The sequence below is a fragment of the Oncorhynchus mykiss genome, chromosome 2, assembly GCF_057628025.1.
Source record: "Oncorhynchus mykiss isolate SJ-2025 chromosome 2, ASM5762802v1, whole genome shotgun sequence".
NCBI classification, from domain to species: domain Eukaryota; kingdom Metazoa; phylum Chordata; class Actinopteri; order Salmoniformes; family Salmonidae; genus Oncorhynchus; species Oncorhynchus mykiss.
In genome coordinates this window covers 38159950-38175391 of record NC_143023.1, presented here as the reverse complement: position 1 = coordinate 38175391, position 15442 = coordinate 38159950, and the positions used below count along the sequence as shown (strand labels likewise).

The following is a 15442-nucleotide window of genomic DNA, read 5'->3' as shown; positions in this document are numbered from 1 at the left end:
AGGCTTCAAACATAAAGATATAAAACTGTATTTTTTTGTGAAGAATCAACAACAAGTGGGACACAATCATGAAGTGGAACGACATTTATTGGATATTTCAAACTTTTTTAACAAATCAAAAACTGAAAAATTGGGCGTGCAAAATTATTCAGCCCCTTTACTTTCAGTGCAGCAAACTCTCTCCAGAAGTTCAGTGAGGATCTCTGAATGATCCAATGTTGACCTAAATGACTAATGATGATAAATACAATCCACCTGTGTGTATTCAAGACTCCGTATAAATGCACCTGCACTGTGATAGTCTCAGAGGTCCGTTAAAAGCGCAGAGAGCATCATGAAGAACAAGGAACACACCAGGCAGGTCGAGATACTGTTGTGAAGAAGTTTAAAGCCGGATTTGGATACAAAAAGATTTCCCAAGCTTTAAACATCCCAAGGAGCACTGTGCAAGCGATAATATTGAAATGGAAGGAGTATCAGACCACTGCAAATCTACCAAGACCTGGCCGTCCCTCTAAACTTTCAGCTCATACAAGGAGAAGACTGATCAGAGATGCAGCCAAGAGGCCCATGATCACTCTGGATGAACTGCAGAGATCTACAGCTGAGGTGGGAGACTCTGTCCATAGGACAACAATCATTTGTATATTGCACAAATCTGGCCTTTATGGAAGAGTGGCAAGAAGAAAGCCATTTGTTAAAGATATCCATAAAAAGTGTAATTTAAAGTTTGCCACAAGCCACCTGTGGAAGAAGGTGCTCTGGTCAGATGAAACCAAAATTGAACTTTTTGGCAACAATGCAAAACGTTATGTTTGGCGTAAAAGCAACACAGCTGTAAGCTGCACATGACATCAGTGACTCGACCCCCCCATCCATTTCCATCTGACTGATTCTGCTGTGCACCATGTTTCAACTCAGCAGTCTCCGCAATCAGCGGCCGTGGCAGTCAGTCAGTCTTATGGCTCTGTTCTGTTCTCACACAAAAGGCCCGGGGAGAGAATAAAGCCGGCTCTTTTCCCCTCCTCCGTATTCCCATAGAACACACTAACCCACAAAGCCTTCCCATCCAAGCTTTATCTCCCACCCCCCTATTTACAGAGCTTGCGTTATACCCCATAACTTAATGCCTTGATCCTCTTGTAGACTGGGGGTAAAAAAATAACGCTTTGTTACGCAAATTTCAAGAGAAAGTCAACCAGCCCTGACCGCGTTAAAATGACACTTTTCCCTTAATAAATAGTGAACAACAGCTCACATCCCCTTATGTAACTCCTGGATAGCCACATTGCACACAGAGAGGCCCTACTAGACACAATAGTGAAGCAGCCTGTCCAATCCAATTTTTTTTTTGTGTTTTTTTTGTTTGTTGAGCTAGCGGTCCTCTATTATTTCTCCAAAAGCATGGATTCCAGCCATGACAACTGGTCCACTAGCAGTCTCCGCATGACACTACAAATTATTGGAACCTAACAGAGAGACGCAGCGGGAGATGGCTTAGACAACTGTTGGCCTATGTTAAAGGAGGAGATAGGATAACCCCCCCCCAGCCAGAGGTCTTATTCATCAGGGACCAAACGGAAGAAAACTGACCGAAATACAGAGGGACTACCTGAACGTTTTGCTACATTGTGCACTAATGAATACGACCCAGCATAACCTGTCCCTTGGTGATACTAGGCCTAATGACTGACTGGTTGTGCTATTCATTCAAGTTTCAATGTCATGTGCACAAGTAACAGTGACATGCCTTTCTTGCAAGCTCTAAACCCAACAATGCAGAAATCAATATCAATGTGGTACAAATAAAAGGTAGCACAAAAACACACGAGAAATAGAACATGAGAATGCAAGAAGCTATAAACAGGATCAGTTCCAATACCATATTCACAATGTGCAGTTAGTGTAATGGAGTGATAGAGGTAGATATGTATAGGGGTAAGGTGACTAGGCATCAGGACATATGACAAACAAAGTAGTAGCAGCATATTTGATGAATGTGTAGAGTCAGTATAAATGTGTGGGCATGTGCGTGTGAGAAAAGTACAATCAGCTGTACTGTATTGTTATTCAACCCCCACAACTTCACGACTGACTCTCCCACTTCTGCAGCATCACTTCAAATCAAACAGGTTCACTAGAATGGCATGCCATCGCCTCCCACATGCACAGTGGGGAAAGAGCACTCCAGTAGTAGGCTACACAGAGAGTGTCGAATGCAACTAGATGCTGCTAAGTGTACTGAAAAGGTATGTAAGAATGCTGCAAGGCCTACTGAAAAGGTATGTAAGAATGCTGCAAGGCCTACTGAAAAGGTATGTAAGAATGCTGCAAGGCCTACTGAAAAGGTATGTAAGAATGCTGCAAGGCCTACTGAAAAGGTATGTAAGAATGCTGCAAGGCCTACTGAAAAGGTATGTAAGAATGCTGCAAGGCCTACTGAAAAGGTATGTAAGAATGCTGCAAGGCCTACTGAAAAGGTATGTAAGAATGCTGCAAGGCCTACTGAAAAGGTATGTAAGAATGCTGCAAAGCCGACTGAACTGCTATGCTAAGGACGGCTTTGTGTTGCATTGAGAAATTTAGGACACCTAGGCTAGAGAAACATTGAAATTAACATCTGCAATGTTATGAATCCACATCTGCAATTATGACAAAACGTCAAAAGGAAATAAGGAGGACACACATTTTGGAGAAGCAACATGAACAGATGCCAAATGAATTTGGAGTGATTGTATCTTTGGATCAGAGTCTGTAGATGAGATTTCATAAATCCAATTGTAAGTAAGCAAAATGCATTTTCTCTCCCTCAATCACATCATGCAAGTAGCTAGGTTAGGAGGGGACAGAGTGGACTGGATGGGCTCCAGCAGAGCACTTCAACACAAAGACAGCACAAGTACCCTAGTGGCACTGGCCAAGTCGCCAACATGGTGACAGAGGGGGACCCTGGTAACAAACAGAAACTTGTTGCATTGAGGGTGCAATATTTGGCCGGGACTCATCATGATTGGTCAGGAGTAGTGTTGAACTGACCACTGGTGTGACCCTTAGGGAGCCTGTTGTTACGGTGCTGCTTTGCATTCTACGAAGAAATAGCCTGGAGGTGCAACCCTCCAACAAACTCCATTGTACAGTGCTCTTTTGCAGACCAGTGTGCCTTACACAATGATTAAGAGCTATATGTAAAGTCTGCAACCACGAGACCTGCCATCATAAAGTACAACACAAATAATGACACTGCACAAAATTCAGATGAGTAATTTACTATGTGTGCTGTTCTGTACACAAGGGAGGAGGGGTTAAACAATTATCATATAAAAAAATGCAGTGGTGGAAAAAGTACTAATTGTCATACTCAAGTAAAAGTCCCCCAGTAAAACCCTACTTGAGTAAAAGTAAAAAAGTGTTTGGTTTTAAATATACTTAAGTATCAAAAGTAAATGTAATTGCTATATTTACCTACAGTGAGGGAAAAAAGTATTTGATCACCTGATAATTTTGTAAATTTTCCCACTGACAAAGAAATGATCAGTTTATAATTTTAATGGTAGGTTTATTTGAACAGTGAGCACAATTTGAACACAATAACAACAAAAAAATCCAGAAAAACGCATGTCAAAAATTGTATAAATTGATTTGCATTTTAATGAGGGAAATAAGTATTTGACCCCCTCTCAATCAGAAAGATTTCTGGCTCCAAGGTGTCTTTTATACAGGTAACAAGCTGAGATTAGGAGCACGCTCTTAAAGGGAGTGCTCCTAATCTCAGCTTGTTACCTGTATAAAAGACACCTGCCCACAGAAGCAATCAATCAGATTCCAAACTCTCCACCATGGCCAAGACCAAAAAGCTCTCCAAGGATGTCGGGGACAAGATTGTAGACCTACACAAGGCTGGAATGGGCTACAAGACCATCGCCAAGCAGCTTGGTGAGAAGGTGACAACAGTTGGTGCGATTATTCGCAAATGGAAGAAACACAAAAGAACTGTCAATCTCCCTCGCCTGGGGCTCCATGCAAGATCTCACCTCGTGGAGTTGCAATGATCATGAGAGCGGTGGGGAATCAGCCCAGAACTACACGGGAGGATCTTGTCAATGATCAAGGCAGCTGGGACCATAGTCACCAAGAAAACAATTGGTAACACATTTACGCTGTGAAGGACTGAAATCCTGCAGCGCCCGCAAGGTCCCCCTGCTCAAGAAAGCACATATACATGCCCGTCTGTAGTTTGCCAATGAACATCTGAATGATTCAGAGGACAACTGGGTAAAAGTGTTGTGGTCAGATGAGACCAAAATGGAGCTCTTTGGCATCAACTCAACTCGCCATGTTTGGAGGAGGAGGAATGCTGCCTATGACCCAAAGAACACCACCCCCACCATCAAACATGGAGGTCGAAACATTATGGTTTGGGGGTGTTTTTCTGCTAAGGGGACAGGACAACTTCACCGCATCAAAGGGACGATGGACGGGGCCATGTACCGTCAAATCTTGGGTGAGAACCTCCTTCCCTCAGCCAGGGCATTGAAAATGGGTCATGGATGGGTATTCCAGCATGACAATGACCCAAAACACATGGCCAAGGCAACAAAGGAGTGGCTCAAGAAGAAGCACATTAAGGTCCTGGAGTGGCCTAGCCAGTCTCCAGACCTTAATCCCATAGAAAATCTGTGGAGGGAGCTGAAGGTTCGAGTTGCCAAACGTCAGCCTCGAAACCTTAATGACTTGGAGAAGATCTGCAAAGAGGAGTGGGACAAAATCCCTCCTGAGATGTGTGCAAACCTGGTGGCCAACTACAAGAAACGTCTGACCTCCGACTGCCAACAAGGGTTTTGCCACCAAGTACTAAGTCATGTTTTGCAGAGGGGTCAAATACTTATTTCCCTCATTAAAATGCAAATCAATTTATAACACTTTTGAAAATAATTTTTCTGGAATTTTGTTATTCTGACTCTCACTGTTCAAATAAACCTACCATTAAAAGTATAGACTGATAATTTCTTTGTCAGTGGGCAAACATACAAAATCAGCAGGGGATCAAATACTTTTTTCCCTCACTAAGTATCACACAAAAAACAAATCACATTCCTTATGTTAAGCAAACCAGATGGCATGATTCTCTTGTTTTTTAAATTTACGGATAGCCAGAGGCACACTCCAACACTCAGATATAATTGACAAACAAAGCATGTGTTCAGTGAGTCCGCCAGATCAGATAGAGTAGGGATAACCAGGGATTTTCTCTTTAAGTGCGTGAATTAGACCGTTTTCCTGTCCTGCTAAGGATTCAAAATGTAACGAGTACTTTTGGGTGTCAGGGAAAATGTATGGAGTAAAAGTACATTATCTTCTTCAGAAATGTAATGATGTAAAAGTAAAATTTGTCAAAAATATAAATAGTAAAGTAATGTACAGATACCCCCCCAAAAAACACTTAAGTAGTACTTTGAAGTATTTTTACAACACTGAAACCATGTGGAAGCAGAAAGGTCTTGAGGAGAACATAGCTCGCTAGGCAAATCAAAGCATTTCATTCATCCAGTGAATTTACTCTCCCTGCTCATGCCTCACATTGCTCCCTTTCAACCTGGGGTCTCTATTTTTACTTAACACAACACACTAGGCTAATTGTGTGTTGAGATCAAGTACATTTAAATCAGGGAGCGCAAAATCCCTGATTTACAAACTACCTTGCATTCCAAATGACTACTCATTATGTGATCAAGATTAGTGATTCTGCACCTTGCCTTGCCCAAACTGATCCCCTCAAATACGCTGTATGACCTCCACACAGCGTCACATAATGCATTTCAGTGGTGGTAAGCCAACATACCTCCCTTTGCTTGGTTTCTGGACACTCGGAGTGCAGAGTGAGGGTGGCCCCCTCGATGTTGCGCGGCATGGCCATGGACCCCGGGTTGATGATGAACTGGATCTGGTCGGGCGAGATGGTGTGATGCACGTACCCCTGCGACATGCCATCCTGGTCGCCCATGAAGGTCATAGAGCCCTCCTCCTCCTCCTCCTCCTCGTCCCCGTCGACTAGGAAAGTGCCCCCGTCGTCATCCCCCACGCAGTGTCCATGGTCCTCCTCTCCCTCCTCGTCCAGCCGGATGGGGTCCTGCTCGATGAGCACCGTAGTGCGGTCGTAGACGCGTGAGCCCGAGGGTGCCGACATCAGGTCGGCGTCGTCGTAGTGCGCCATCTTGTCTTCATCGTTGTTATCGCGCTCGAGGCGGTCCACCTCCAAAAACACGGAGGCCTCCGTGCGAGGGCCACGCTCGCTCATGGTCCCGGCTGGGCTGGCCGCCTCTGGTGGGTGAGTGTGCGCAGAGGACGGCGTGCTCACTTGTTCCTGCACAGAGGAGGATAGACAGGAAAGTGTGAGGGCGGTGGCTTTGATGAGTCGTGCTGTGCCACTTCAAAGTCAATGTGTTCATTTTAAATGCAGGGAAGCAAGTGCTGACCTACCCTTCTCTGAATTTCAAAACAATTCTGTTTACAGAAACAATCTCCCTGCTTGCTACATCCTGACCCATTGAAGTAAAGAATATAACAAATTATGAGTCCTTGCAATTAAAGTACCTAGAGCCTAGCTTCATTCAGTGACCTGGGCTAACTCTGTAGCTATTTGGCTAAATGGGGAAGGCCTACGTGACTCCCAAGCAAATACTGTAAACAGGAAATTTGAGGGAAAAACAAAAATGCGTTGACACTTGAGGCTAATATTTCCACCTTCCAAGAGCAGAATATAGATACTTGGAAATATATTTGGTGGAGTATTGCAAAGATAGGTAAGTGGGACAATGCAGAGCAGTTATTTTTTAATCCAAAGACAAGAGTGGAACATTTGCTATTGAAGACAACACCTGACTATATTGAGAATGCAGCTAGAGAAGATAACTGAACAGTTCTCTGGCAGTGCCAGTTAAAAGCCACCAAATCTATAGCCTGAAGTTTGGTTACAAAAGTGGTATAGTGTAGGCTACTCGTCATCTTCAAACATGCCATGCATAGCATCATATCCATTTGTCTAAGGTGGACAGTTATACCCATTCCCTAACGCTGGAGTGAAATAAAACGAATCTATTCACTACGATGCATTGGAGTAAGGTCTAGATGTAGCTATAAATGGATTTAGGCTAATTCATGCAACAAATTCCATGAGTATGACAGTTACATGGGAAGATTTGAGTCCTTTCTGCTGATACAGTTTATGATCTATCCTGTTGCTTAGTCACTTTATCCCTACCTATATGTACATATCTTCCTTCTATTACCTTGACTGGTACCCTGTGTATATAGCCAAGTTATCGTTACTCATTGTTTATTTATTCTTTGTGTTATTCTTTTATTATTTCTGCTCTGTATTGTTAGGAAGGTTCGTAAGTAAGCATTTTACCATTAGTCTACCTGTTGTTTACGAAGCATGTGACAAATAACATTAGATTTGGTTTAATTTGAATGGTCTATGTTCCTAGGCACTAACCATCTTGACACCCATGGAGTTCTAGAACGTTCTGATATCGTTTGACAGCACAGTGATTTATCTTGGGAAATAAGCATGTTTGAGATCAATTGACACCCTTGACCATGAAGCATTGAGATTTATTTTAAACTGCAAAACCCTTACGCACCACTGCACTTTCATATACCAGGGTTGGCTGGCCTTCTCTAGTCAATGGTAAGCTCAGTCACTGGTATACTTTTATTTACAAAGCCATTTTGGGTTTACAACCATTTTATTCACAGGACTTGACTGTTCCATACTAACTGTTCCAAATGTCCGAACTGAATTTGGTAAAAATGGCTTTTATGAACTCTGCGCCATCTGCTTGGAACGCCGTACAAAATACTTTTCAACTGGTAGAACTTATCCCGATTGGTGTTTTTAAATCATTAAGTATTTTGAGGCTGATTCCCTGATCTGTCAATCTTTTAAAATGTGCTGTTTAATGAATTCTGTGTTGTTTTTTACTAGATTACCTGTCGTTTTTCATTTTCTGTCTGTAATTGTGTAATGACTTGGTGCTGCCCATATTGGCCAGGAATTTAAATGAGCCCTTCCTGGTTAAATATTTTTTTTTAACCGTAGCTAGGATTACACCAAAGCTATTTACAAACACTTTCAGGAGACAAGTTAAAGATGTCATGTCACACTCATCTGTGATTTCGCCTTTTGACTAAAGGCTCCAGACAGCGTGACCACATAACTAATATCTAACGTTAGTTCGTGCAGTTGTGAATAGTTGAAATTATTTGGCAAGGTAGCTAACGTTGGGTGGGCAGCTAACTTTAGAGTTGCAAGGACAACCAACTTCCATCCTGATAACGTTCGTAATAACTAGGTAACGTTAGTTAAATACAAAACAACCAGCTGTCAATAGTTAACTAGTTGACTTCGATCGACATGACAGTTCAATTAACTAGCTGGTTAGCCAACGTTAATATGCAAACGTAAATGTCTCGCTAGTTGAACACTTACGTAGCATGTTAACTAAAAGGAAAACATGACAGCTAGTTTTTTTGACAATGCAACGGTATTTCGCAAACGTTAGCTTTAAAGATAATGTGTGGGTTGAAAATGTCAAGCTAGCTAACGTTAATCAACGTTTCAGACTAAGGTTAGCTATAATACTAATGAACGCGTTCACGATAAGCATCTACCAAGCATACAGCGTAAAACAACAAGCAGGGTATCTTACGCTTAAGATATCGAACGTTACTAGCTAACTAGTTAAGCAACGTTAGTAGTTAACGCTAGCTACAAATCTGTGAACTAACGTAGTGCTAGCTAGCCAGCCAGCTAACGTTAGCTTGACTGGCTGTATGTCGCTAAATCTCCCGTCAAAACAGCTACATTGAAGTAAAAGTTACAGGGCTCCACTAGAAACATATATACAAGACAGAAACCATTTACCCGTGCAGCGCAAATGCCGACTTGGTTTATGTTTCGGGTAGCTTAGCACTTTCTTCCCATCCCCTCCCTAGTGATACCATGATTAAATAGAAACGTCATATTTCACCCTACCCCTCGTGTTGTATTCTGGGAAATATACCCCTCCCATGTACACTAGTACCCCCTATAATGAAATCGAAACTACTAAAATTAAATATACAATTTAGAATAATGCAAAGCTACAAATGCTAATCATTTGATTTGTAATTCCCAATCAGTACTAACAGTCAAAGGACAAATGTGACAGTGGGTTTATTAAATTCCAAAACAAACTTTTTCCATTTGCTTGCTAAATGGGAAAGAAACATGAAATCGCCAAACCACAACTGTTTGAAATACTTTCATATATAAAACGATCCACTGTTTTGCCTTCACAAAACAGCACAAATTTCTTTTCTTTAAATAAACTGGTAAATATACATTAAAAATGGTCAGTTTACTACAGCTACTCAGTGACAGAATATTAGCTGTGCATCAACAGCTTACAGGTTAAACATTGCTTGTCAAAACATAGTTGATTTCAAATCAAAGGAGAGTAGGCCTAAACAATTGGACTGACTGGATATATACAAAGAGCCATCTATATGAATAGGAACTTATTACAAATACAGAGCTGTACATTAAACTAAAATAGTGTCTAAAAGACACAGCAGGAGCACCCTCTTCTATTCAGGAGAGGTCCTGGACTAGGAAATGCTGAAAGAATTCTTGGGTTTTCCTCTTCTCTGCAAGGTCCTGCTTCGTGGGTGACCTCAGTAGCAAGGCAGCAAAAATAGTGGCTGTGAGGGATGACACAGGGCACAATGTCAATAACATAATAATTACTAACTGGCACTTGATGTAAGATTAAATTAGGTTCACTTTTTTTAATATTATGCATCATAAACTAATTTAATTTAAAAGGAGAACACTGAAAAAGGAACTAAATCCAGAATCTGACCCGCCAATATTGTAGCTTTTGCTAGTTTTGTATTACTAGGCTATATTTTCAACTAAGTAAATAAATTATAACTGATTGCCCTAAGGTGTGATTTTTTTTTTTTTTAAACATATGCACAGTATCACAGCACAGATAGACTACTATGGCCTTCGGAATATAAAACCCCAACAAGCTTCCATAACCATTTGCATGCAGTGGAATAATCAGGCATTTATCGCAACAGTCCTTGGTCTTTTTGTTGTATTGCTTCATTGCATATTGTGACATATGGAAACCAACAAATAGGAAAGCTTGTTACGGCTTCTGATCTTAAACTTGCACTGCTCGACTTTGTAAACATTGAACCTCTTGGGTACTGGTCAAGAAGACCATGAAGTTTAGTTTTAACCCTTTCAAAACACATTCAGTCAATTGTTTGTGTGTTTGATAAGAATGCAAAATGTGTTACACATTTTTCCATTTCACCTTACCTAAAATATTGACATCCAGGCTATTGTGTGTAGAATGCTTCAACAACTCACGGAGAAAAGCCGCTATATAGTTAAACACGTTTTTATGGCACTGAGGTAACAAGGATACAACCTGAGGATGAAGAAAAACATCACTCAATACCATAGACAAGTTAAAACACGAGAGCAAATCACAGCCAATTCCCCACAACTGGGTTGGGTTCATTATGGCGCAACAGAAAATGTTGTCCCTCCCTATTTCAGAACATTTGAAGCCTAATGAACAAGACCTAGTACAGTAGACAATCATTACATACAGAATATCCTACTATAGGGGCACTGAGAAAAGTAATGTCTACTTTAAAGAGTGAGTTGAATTGGTACTGACCTTTTTACACTGACTGGTGTTGGAGCAGCACTCCAGGCACTGCTGGTACAGGGAGAAGGGGACCACAGGCTCAGGGAGGGCATCAAGGAAGATGAGCAGTGCTTCTGCCACAGAGTGGTTACTGCCAGCTAGGGGTCAACCTGGGTCAAGGGGCATCAACCACTTAAAAAATACAGAGTAGACACTAAGACCTAATTTATCCAGGGTTGTGTCCATTAAGGCTCAAAATTGAAAACTTTTACAAAATGAAATGAAACGAGTGTTTCTTATTGGACATGTCCAGGTAGTCCTTCCCTGTTTCAGGCCATTTTTCTTCCGTTTAATGCCTAATAAACACAACCCAGGTGTATATCAGTTGTTAAGGATACGGAGCGAGTCTGGCATGCCAGTGTCAAGACAATCCCTTATCTCCACAAATTCACTGCGGAGCCCAGGTTGTTGAAATAGTTCCCCCTAAAAATAGAGGCAAAAGGTTATAGAGTTGTACTGTAAACACATAACTTCAAAGCACACAGAAAGGTAGCCGGCAGGGATCAGGAGAACTCCATTCATGTCAGTATTGTAGAGTATTATGCATTTCACTTTTTTGATGAATAAACAAATAAATATATTTATTTGGCCCTTAACATTCAGCCAGTTCTGTTGAGTCATTCCAGCCTGTTGGTGGTTGCCAGAGACACAGAAAGTTTCCAAATGTTCCTATTTTCAATCCGCTGGGTTGCTGTGGTGAAAGAGACTAATATGTCTGCACACAGCTGGGAGGACGCCAAAAGCGGCCCAACTCACTTTGAATTCTTTGATGCTGTGCAACTAACTGTGAAAGGGGAGGTAAGTAGGCAAAAGGTACTAGCCAACATCCTTGAAAACTAGAGTATTGTCAAGAAACTAATGCCTGATTCCGACCCGAGCTGTACTGGTTCAGATTTATTTATCTTTTTCATTCTCCCTCCCAGGCAGCAACAACTATTGTGGAGGCATAGTACAGCTCAGGGCCCATTTTCCCAATATTTTATATTTATTTATTTAACTATGCAAGTCGGTTAAGAACAAATTCTTATTTACAATGACAGCCTACATGTAAATGTTCAATCTTACCTTAACATTAGAATTATTCCACAATACTGACAACAGATCAGCTCCTAGAGAGATATCACCTTATGGCTGCAAATATTGAGACAGCATATTCTAATCCTTACCCTATAATCACAGATTCATTTGGCACATCATTGCACATGTTACAAATCATGAAATATATTGAGGCAATTTTTTTACAAACATGTTCAATAGAACTCAATTGACTGAGCATGAAATTGATTTCAATATGTTTGAAATATAAAGGGCTATATAGTCTATAGGTCTACTGTAGGCCTATTCATTATTTAATGCAATCTCAGTTTTCATTTGAAGCATCTTTTTCTTGTTCAGTTGTAAAGACACTGGCAACTTTGTATTTGTAGTCAACTTCATTCTGAAGTTATCGGCGGTCACAGAGAGACAGAAAAACAGCTTGATTCTATGTTTAGCGGAGATCTTCTGTGTATAAAGTGAGGGGCAAAAACAGCATCCAATGACACACCTAGCTGTTCTAGGTTTGGCTCAGTAGTGCGAAAATGGTAAAGGATTTTGGTCCTGACCTGTTTAGGAGCATTACGGTATAGGTGGTCCACCATCTGCCATATCTCTTTAGGGATATCCAGGGGCTTATCGATGATTAAAGTTCTGGTCTCATCACCTGACAACGTCTTTAGAAAGAAGAAAAAAAGTGACATTTTAGTGAAATGGGTTTAAATCCTTTACCTAACCTTTCTTGAACAACATGTCCTTAGAGGACAATGTGTTGTAGCTATTTATGCTGCCTGTATTAATAACTAGCGAGCCATAGACAAAAAAAAATGTGTAGTTAAAAAAATGGTGAGACATCTTTGGGCTTCTTTATTCTCAGAATCTATCATCTTTTCATCTGGTCAATTTTAGAATAACACTGATTGAAGATCAAACAAAAAAGCAGAAGTTTCTGAGGAGGGTTGCTCTAGCGTACACGACAGCATGCTGTTTTGCAACACTAATGACCCTGTGGATATTCCCCCCTGGCAACAGTGTGTTCTGGGCCAATGAGTGATTTGATTCCCTGTTTGGAAACCCACTTCACACACAAAATCTCCTATTTGGTTCACACAGCGCAAAAAGCAGTTTGTTTTTACAAAAGAAGTACACTTTGTAAGACAAAAAAGGAAATGGGGGCTATAGCGAAAAGCTTACAAACAGAATTTCACTTTAGCTTTTATGTTTAGTGCAAATGTGTCTAGTCTCTCGTTTCAATGAATTGGGGGAATTTTGACTGCAGCTGGTTCAAGATTTGCACTTCCTGGTCATTTTTAGATAACTGTTAACAAAATCATACAACAATTATGAGCAGGACAGAATCCCCCCAGAGCACTTTCACATTTAACTGTTTTTATTCTGGGCAAGGCTTTTCATACAAAACAGCCTTGAAGAGTGGGACATTTCCAGGCCACGGTCAGCTTCACCCATTCTTCACCCTTCTCCCAACATGTGCACTTGCATACTCCATATTTCACAATGGTGGAAACTCCCTTCAGCCAATGCTTAGGTTACACCAATATAATACTTTTAAATCCACGATGGGGAATGTACCAGACCACAGCACACTTTTGGAGAAGTGTGAAGAATGGGAAAGCAGCCTTCTGAGTCAGACTGCACCTGGATCGTATTCACTCAGAACCATGAATTTGTCCAATAAGAAACGCACATTTTTGCTTAGCATTGCAAAATATATATACAATAGTGAACACACTCCTTGCTGGCTATACTGAACTCACCAGCTCCCGGATGGTCTCCAGGGGCATTTCCTGGATGGGGTCCCTCAGTTGGCACAGGGTCTGGATGGACGAGCCGAAGCAGCTGGGCAGGTAGTTGCCCGACACAGAGAGAAAGTAGTCCTTTCCCCGATCCAGGTGGAGCACCAGTATGTCTTCGATTTGCTGGCGGCCTGCGTTGAGCTCCGTGGCGGTGGAGCGGTTCACAAACACCTCCAGGTCGATGTCCACGTTCCCACCTTGGTGAACAGTGCATGGACGGGTTCAGGTATATTTCAATGATTTATCAATGGAGGAACATTTCAGAAAAGCACCAATTCCTTATTAACAATTCCCTGAGACACAGATGAACAGGGTTGTGTTCATTTGGGATCAAATGAAAGAAAACTCCACTGACAAACTGAAGGGACTACTTGGACATGTCCAATAAGAAACACAAATGATTCAGTTTCAAAACGTTTGAAAATGTTTTCTGTTGAGTGACCTAATGAACATGATCATGCTCTATGTAAATGTTCTGTGTGGAAACTTGTTGACAAATGGTGCTGATGAACCACAAGCAAAGGTTGTACTGTACACTAAGCATTACTAACTGCAATTGAATGTGTGAAGGGAACCCTATTATTTTTTAGCTGCATCACTACATTGTCAATTATAGAACTAAATGAGACAAACGGTAAAACCCAGAGAGGCAAAGAGCACTGAGGCACATCCACCACTCCTTCCATCCTAAGCCTTGAGATATCGCCATTATTTACAAGTCTCACGTGCTAGACAGATCTGAAATTGCTTCCCTGCCATTAAATACTGAGTTGAGAAAATGCCTCTATCAATTGCAGTCACAGGGAAAACTCAAATCTATCATTCACTCAGAACAGAGCTATGATGTGGTCTCTCGCGTCATAGGTCATAGAGCTCATTACATTATGTCTAACATAGCGGGGAGGCCAGGTGCTTACATAAATTAATATCCATTCCTGAATGTAAGTCTTAGACCATGTTCTAATAAGTCAGAAATGCCATCCGACCTTCCTTGAAGAACTCACTGATCTGAATTAGTTAGGTTGAAGAACGTAATGTGGTGGCAACCTTGCTTTCACACAGCCAAACTCTAGATCTGGGGCTGAATGTATCAGATGTTTTAGAGTAGGAGTGATAATGTAGGATCAGTTTTACATTTGAGATAACAATGAATTGGATTACATGGACAGGGGGGGTACCAGATCCTAGATGAGCACTTCTACTCTGACATACTTGATACACACCTTCATACAAATGCTTACCTCAAGAAAACACGGAAGAAAGACTAGGGCCATAAGTCCTGCTATACTCACCCTGAGCGATGAAGCCCTTGGCCGGGTTGGCGGTGAGCCAGGGCTTGCAGTAGGTGCGCTCATCCAGCTTCTGGATGAACTCAAACTGGCACGGGACCTGCCCGTCGTTGTGGAGGGTCAGAGTCTCTGCCTGGTGCTGCATGAACTTCACATCTATGAAGTGGAACTGGGGAGGGAGAGTGATTTGGATTAGATTACACAGGTAGGGAGTAGGGGTGTGAAAATCACAGCGTTGATTACAGAAATTATTACAGTTGATATGCAGCCATTGTCAATGGTAGGGGATGTCGGCTTCAATATCCTAAATGGCATATCTAGAACCAGACTACAAGATGTCAGGTCGAAAAACCGCTACGGCCCTGATGGAGAAATTGCAAAATAATTGCTCTACAAGTGCAAGCACAAAGTGCATGCTCTCAAACACCATACGTGGCATTAACAACAGATTGTTGGACGTCTATGAACACGCCGTCATACATCACTGCAACGAGCAGTGGGACATGATCTACGTACTGACAACATGGAGAGG

At 41.5% G+C, this 15442-nt stretch overlaps 2 protein-coding genes across 4 annotated transcripts in view; both read right to left on the bottom strand.

Moving 5' to 3' along the window:
• The window catches only part of LOC110489178 (metal regulatory transcription factor 1), a 28868-nt gene extending 19814 nt beyond the window's left edge, over nt 1-9054 (bottom strand). Inside the window, exons 1-2 of the mRNA XM_090198962.1 lie at nt 8927-9054; nt 5840-6361 (exon numbers count right to left, since the gene is read on the bottom strand). Of these exons, the coding sequence (XP_090055088.1) occupies nt 5840-6295 (456 nt within the window). The 5' untranslated portion in view covers nt 6296-6361; nt 8927-9054. The remainder of the gene's footprint in view (nt 1-5839; nt 6362-8926) is intronic.
• A 147-nt stretch (nt 9055-9201) lies between these two features.
• The window catches only part of LOC110489163 (type II inositol 1,4,5-trisphosphate 5-phosphatase), a 33838-nt gene continuing 27597 nt past the window's right edge, over nt 9202-15442 (bottom strand). For all 3 annotated transcript variants that reach the window (XM_021561777.3, XM_021561784.3, XM_090198953.1), the window contains 7 exons: nt 14914-15079; nt 13583-13818; nt 12377-12484; nt 11111-11195; nt 10743-10870; nt 10376-10487; nt 9202-9744 (listed from right to left, as the gene is read on the bottom strand). In XM_021561777.3, the coding sequence (XP_021417452.2) occupies nt 9635-9744; nt 10376-10487; nt 10743-10870; nt 11111-11195; nt 12377-12484; nt 13583-13818; nt 14914-15079 (945 nt within the window). In that variant the 3' untranslated portion in view covers nt 9202-9634. The remainder of the gene's footprint in view (nt 9745-10375; nt 10488-10742; nt 10871-11110; nt 11196-12376; nt 12485-13582; nt 13819-14913; nt 15080-15442) is intronic.